Source organism: Cariama cristata, unplaced genomic scaffold, assembly GCF_000690535.1.
Source record: "Cariama cristata isolate BGI_N322 unplaced genomic scaffold, ASM69053v1 scaffold41872, whole genome shotgun sequence".
NCBI classification, from domain to species: Eukaryota; Metazoa; Chordata; class Aves; order Cariamiformes; family Cariamidae; genus Cariama; species Cariama cristata.
In genome coordinates this window covers 1-6,059 of record NW_009604020.1, presented here as the reverse complement: position 1 = coordinate 6,059, position 6,059 = coordinate 1, and the positions used below count along the sequence as shown (strand labels likewise).

At 42.8% G+C, this 6,059-nt stretch overlaps 1 protein-coding gene across 1 annotated transcript; it reads left to right on the top strand.

Moving 5' to 3' along the window:
* Positions 1 to 832: 832 nt before the first annotated feature.
* Positions 833 to 4,806, top strand: LOC104155697 (glutathione S-transferase-like). Its single transcript, XM_009695413.1, has 5 exons — positions 833 to 911; positions 2,259 to 2,391; positions 3,245 to 3,386; positions 4,233 to 4,364; positions 4,661 to 4,806. The coding sequence occupies exons 2-5, from the start codon at positions 2,288 to 2,290 to the stop codon at positions 4,778 to 4,780; spliced, it is 498 nt and encodes a 165-aa protein (XP_009693715.1). The 5' UTR covers positions 833 to 911; positions 2,259 to 2,287; the 3' UTR covers positions 4,781 to 4,806.
* Positions 4,807 to 6,059: the final 1,253 nt, after the last annotated feature.

Genomic DNA, 6,059 nt, shown 5'->3' with positions numbered 1-6,059 from the left:
TTTCCAACCCGTCAGTCTCTCTCCCTTTTGTCCGTCCCTTCCCCTCCCGGCGGAAGGAGGGGGTTAACAGAGAGCGTCTACCACCCGTTTTAAGAGCCGGCCCAGCCTTAAACGGTGACAGCACTACAAATGACTCTCCTCTGTAGCTAGCAAAATAAAAAATTCAAAACCACAGCAGCAGAACGTAGCTTCTTGTCTTCTGATCACAGGCGTCCAGCACTTTCAATTCTGAAGACTTTGCAATATCCAAAATAGCAAGAAATTATTATGCCTACTACAACGTAGCTTACCTCTGAAGGTACTGTATATTGTAAAACACAGAGTAATTGTTTTTACCTCTAATGGTTTCTGATATGAAACTGGAGAGGGAGCGTGGGGATCTGTGCATTTTAAGAGCCATAGGTTTTTGTCATGGTGAAGGGCAATGTGCCAGAAAGCTGCACGGGGCACACGATCTCTTCTCTTCATCCCTCCTTTTGCCAGCTCGTGGCAAAGGAGCTATATCACAGTTCTGCTACTGATATGTGAATTTACCTGTCCTCTCCCTCCACCATCTCTTGCCAGCCCTGACAACAGAAGCAGCATGGTCATCTTTTGCTCAGCAGATAGGGTTTTGTGTCTTTCAGTCACCTCAGCTTTAGCCAAAACCTTACCCGCACAAAAATATGAATCACAAGTGAGAGGGGAGAGGATGTGACAGAGGCAAAATAAATTTTTAAAGATCTCACTTCCAAATCTGATTTATTTTTTAAAAAATAAATTTCCCCAAAACACAGCTTTTTGTGCTCTCCTTGTCTCATGCAAAGCAGAAGCTAAAACATGCAGTGACAACACAACTTTTCTTCTATATTTCCTGCAGTTTGAAGAATGTTTTCTGGAAACGAAGGATGATTTGACAAAGTTACAGAAGGGTAAGCTTCCTTCACTGTTTTTAATAGTTACATAATAATAATAATAGTTTGTCTTAGAACACCTAAGAAGTCTTCTATCTCTTAAAAAGAAAATCTAGACTGGATGGTACATGAGGTATCCCAGATGAACACTACAGTGTGTTAGATGGTGTCATCCACCCAGTTGCTTCAGTCTTCACTGAGTCACAGGAGGGCTGAGGTCAGAAGGGACCTCTCAAAATGATCTGCTCACCTCCCCTCTTCAAGCAAGGCCACCTAGAGCCAGTTTGCCCAGGACAGCGTCCAGTTCAGTTTGGAGTATCTCCAAGGATGGAGACTCCACAACCTCTCTGCCACTGTTCAGCCACTCTCACAGTAAAAAAACCTTTCCTTAAGTTCAGATGAGTGGCTTTCCTTTCTTTAGTTTGTGCCCATTGCCTCCTGTCCTATGACAATACAGGTTTTTGTCATCTTGAAATTCATTAACGTTTTAGGTTGCCTACAAAGTTGTTTTATAATCCGTATGAAACCAGAGTTCCAGATTTCTGAGTTTAACCTGTACCTCTGAAGCATTCCTTTTTCCCAAGGCAACTACTGACCTTGCTATCTTTAGCTCCCATCTTCGTGAACATGATATTCTCATTTCCTCCAAACCAAATTACAAGTCTCTGCTCTTCCAGTTCCCTTGGCTTTTCAAAGAAGTCTGAGCTAGAGTTGGCATTTGCAGTCCTGCTCTCCTTTAGGAACAAAGACTTGATCCCCCTGCCACCCACTAGCTTTCAAAAAGTATTTTGAGACCCAAGCATAAATGAAAATGTGCCTTTAATAGCAGACAGTTTCTCTGCATGATTGTCTTACAGTGTGTACAGAGACAGATGTAGCTGATCAGTTGTCTGAATCAAGAAATATGATTCCATAAAGAGAATACTCTGACTTACTTCTCTGATCAGTTCCTGGAGGTATTTTGACTTCTTCCTCACTAGAATAAGGCTTCCGCACACTGGTAAGGCTACAGTCTCACACCAAGTGATATCTGACTCTTGCAGGAATCTCATGAAACCCACCCATTATTCCCTGATTCACGCCCATATAGTTGTACGCTATGCCATTGTATAAAGTCAATCTAGCAGTGGCAAAGATATTATATGCCTTTATATTCGCATTATATGTTGACAAGCCCTTAAATAGTCCAGATTTCCATAATACTTACCAAAGCATGACAGAAACTGGCTCGGTCAGATCCTTCAGTCCTTCTCATCTCTATTAAGCTCCACAAAAATCATCTGAGTTAGGGCCACACAGCGCAGGACTTGTCTTTTTCAGTGTCTGACTGCTGAATGTCTCCTTGTCTTGTCCCCTTTTCCCTAGATGGATCCCTGCTGTTTCAGCAAGTGCCCATGGTGGAGATCGATGGGATGAAGATGGTGCAGACCAGAGCCATCCTCAACTACATAGCAACGAAGTACAACCTCTACGGGAAGGACCTGAAGGAGAGAGCCCTGTACTGTAACAGTACCACCTTTGTTTGTTAGACTACAGTTCATAGTACCTCTCTGTGTAACACAAGAATATCCCAGCTCACAGATTCAGGGTGATGCAGGAGCTTTTCATGTAGCACGTGTCGACTGTGACTGCAGGTGATGCCTACAACAGTAATAACGGGCTAGATTAGATAGGCAGCATGGTGCAAGGGAGTTCCTGCAGATGAAAGGTCAATACAGTTATCAGAAGAAAGCAGTCAGGAGTGCAGAGGGCAGACTGTCTTACTGATGCTGCTTTTAATTTTCTCCTGCAGTTGTCAGCAGCTGGCATTTTCACCACATCAAATTCAGGGAAATGTCTTTGATGGAAACAAAACCCTTCTCTCTCTAATAACCAAGAATTAGAATTAGAATTAAGAAGTGATTATTAAAGGACAGGGCTCTTAGGGCACATGGTTTGACCTGAAGTATTTTTGAATACTTCAAGTTAATTAGCACATGTCAAGATATTTGTTAGGAATTGTACAGATCCACTGTTTAACTTGCCATGTCTGACTGGATTTTTAACACATTTGGATGACACGTGTCAATTTTGTACTCGGGTTCAAAAACCCTTAATACAGAGAAGTGTCACCTCCAGCGAAAAATGGAAGGGGGACAGTCTTTTAGTTTTTGGCTGGGTACTTTGCAGTTGCCTTTCACCCACACTCCCCCCCAAAAAGCTACTGTACTCCGGGGGGAACTGCTCTGAGCTATGCATGCTGGATAGAAGAAATGGAGAGTTCCCAGCATCTCAGTGGGGTTATGCCAGTAGCTATCATGCTATTCAGACCTATGGTGTTTGACTTGACCAACTGGATCTATTCCTTTCAGAATTGATATGTACGTGGAAGCAGCAATGGATCTGAATGAGTTACTCATGATCCATCCTTTCCAACCAGCGGATAAAAAGGAGGAACATTTTGCTACTATGCTGGACAAGGCCACAAACAGATACTTCCCAGTCTATGAGAAGGTACGTGGTAAAGACGTAGTAGCTTAATTAATATTGTTTTCATCCTGAATCTACACAAACCATTTTTATTGAGGAAAACAGAGAAGAGAAACTACCACTTAAATATATTTGCTATGGCTTTGGTGAGGCTGGGATGAGGATGGAGAGGGGACACTATGAGGGGACAGAAGGCACTACAAATGTGGGAGAGATGGAAAGCTGCAAAAACCCAGGACACACTGAGCTACCCAAATGTCCATGTGTCAGTCTGTATGCTGTTTCATACCATCAGCTTTAACATAAAGTTTCCTCCTGAAGTGCAGAACCTCCTCTAGCACATATGCTATGTAAAAGTATTACAGCTTCTACTGTAAAAATGGGAGGATGGGCATCAAGGACATGAGGCAGAGGTTACACGGGGAGAGCTCCTGACACAATATTCCCAAAATTGAAGAAGAAACAGGTGAGAAGTAAGGGAGCTGCCCATAATTTGAAGGAGTCCAAGATACTATGCCCTGGGCTGAACTTAAGCCTCTTGTAAATTTTGTGTAGGAGTTTGCAGAGATGGTTGTATTCCATAAAGCTTAGACTTCAAGACAGCAGCACTGATTACAAGAGCTACAGAAGTGAAAGCAAGAGGGGCACAACTGAGCCACCAGGAAGAAATGCAGAAGAGAAAGGACTGATAAATCATGCCTAGGATGACAGCATGGTCAGATCATGCATTTGTACTACAGATGTTCTCATTGCATTTCCTTCTTTCAAGGATAACTCCACGCAGTGTATGACCTTGCTTTGAAGATATCATACTAAGTCACAGAGAGAGAAAAAAAATAATCACATCTGCTCCTGGTTCTTTGTTTTTAGGTTTTGAAAGACCATGGACAAGACTTTCTTGTTGGCAACCGGTTTAGCAGGGTAGATGTGCAATTACTTGAAATCCTTTTAATGGCCGAAGAGTTCAAGCCTGATATACTTGCCAAATTTCCTCTCTTGCAGGTAACTGAGGGACAGTTTTAATGGACAATGAATCAAAGCAGGATGACTGATTTAAACTGGCTGAGAAATATGAGAGAGCGGGAGGGTGAGGAAAGAAGTGAAAGACAAATTAAAAATCAAATATCCAAAGCACTTTTAGCTGGCCTTAAATACTGATGGTTATTGCCACCTTCTGTCACTATAGCCCCAAAAGCAGGATCAATCCATAATGTTACTTTTAGAGCATGGATAACATCTAAATGTCTGCCAGTTACCATGGTCCTTAAGCACAGCACTGTTTTGGTTTTGTTTTGCAGAGTTTTAAAGCAAGAATAAGCAATATCCCCACAATAAAGAAATTCCTGCAGCCTGGCAGCCAGAGGAAATCACTACCACAAGAAAAAGATGTATCAAAAGTGATGAAAATTTTCTACTGAGCAGCAACCTAAACCCACAGAAAATCTGTTTCATTGTCTTTGTGTTTGCTGATAGCAAAAAAGTGAAATTAATGAAAATAGTGAAAAGGTTTTTGATCTCTCTTTCTTTAGCTACAGGACTGTTTTTAGCCTACTGCAAACACTTCCAAGGTAAATCTACATGAGTATACCAGCGTATGAAATAGTTCACTGAATTAGAGGGTACACTGGACAACACAGGATGTCTTAAATTACTTAAGAGAATACATGAAATAAAGTCTTACTATTGACACTCAAAACCAGTTTGTTCAATGACTTCTTGCTGCGACTTAGACACCTAAGGGCTCTCTTGTTCTGTCTTTCTGGCATTCCCAAGAGTTGCTGGAAAATGAAGAGAGCTTAAGCCTAAACAGTGGGCGATGTATCTGTTCTGGGAGATGCCAGGAAAAGCCCGCAGGTTCTGGTTTGATGGGGATGACAGGTTTGGACTCAGCTTTCCTCTGAATTTACCTTGGAATATGCTGGGACCAGAGGTCCTACTGCACCTCTGTTTTGTCACTACACATTTAAACTCTTGTACTGTAGCTTGACCATTTCTTTTAACAAAAGGTCTACTGTAGCAGCTAAAATCACTTTGCAAACTCGACTGAGAAACGAATGCTTGCTGCCAACTGTAAGGTTGAAAACTTTCTGTCATAGGAAGGAGGAGTCAGATTGGTGTCAGGTGCTAGTGAGACCGTGAAATGTGGGACTCCATGTTGGCTCATGTCACTGTAAGTTGTACACTATAATCACTTAAACCAAGCTCTACTACTGAGAGGCTAGCAAGACAGTTAACACATAAATATGTATTATTTAAACACCAAATCAACCAAATATTTAAAGGAACAGTCAGTGCCCTAAAACCAACTAATGCTCTAGTACTGGTATGTTTAAGCTCGGCAAACTCAAGGCACTGAAACTCTCGCTAGTACTGAGAGTTTCTTTGTAAGAAACGCCATGTGACTGGAACCAGTTCTTAGCATAAAGGAAGGAAAAAAACCCACTGTTTTTCTGCAGCAGAGTACATATTAATTAGCTGCTGCAAGAGCTGTTTCCCTCCCACCTCACTGCAGCACTTGGGCAGCACTCGCAGCAGCTGAGTCCTGTCAGAAACTCGAGTCGGACGCTTTGGCCGGGGTGGCGGGCTCTCTGCCACCCGGGTGCCCTGGCATTGCCGGGCGGTTTTATGAGCCTGCGCGCAGACCCCAGCCCCAGCCCACGCAGGGCCAGCGCCCCGGCACACCGACAGCTCGGCACC

Bases quoted from the DNA above. Each gene is read 5' to 3' on its own strand.
- LOC104155697 (XM_009695413.1), top strand. From the start codon at position 2,288: ATGGTGGAGATCGATGGGATGAAGATGGTGCAGACCAGAGCCATCCTC. The intron at 2,392-3,244 runs GTACTGTAACAG...TATTCCTTTCAG, and splicing joins GACCTGAAGGAGAGAGCCCT to AATTGATATGTACGTGGAAG. The intron at 4,365-4,660 runs GTAACTGAGGGA...TTTGTTTTGCAG, and splicing joins CCAAATTTCCTCTCTTGCAG to AGTTTTAAAGCAAGAATAAG.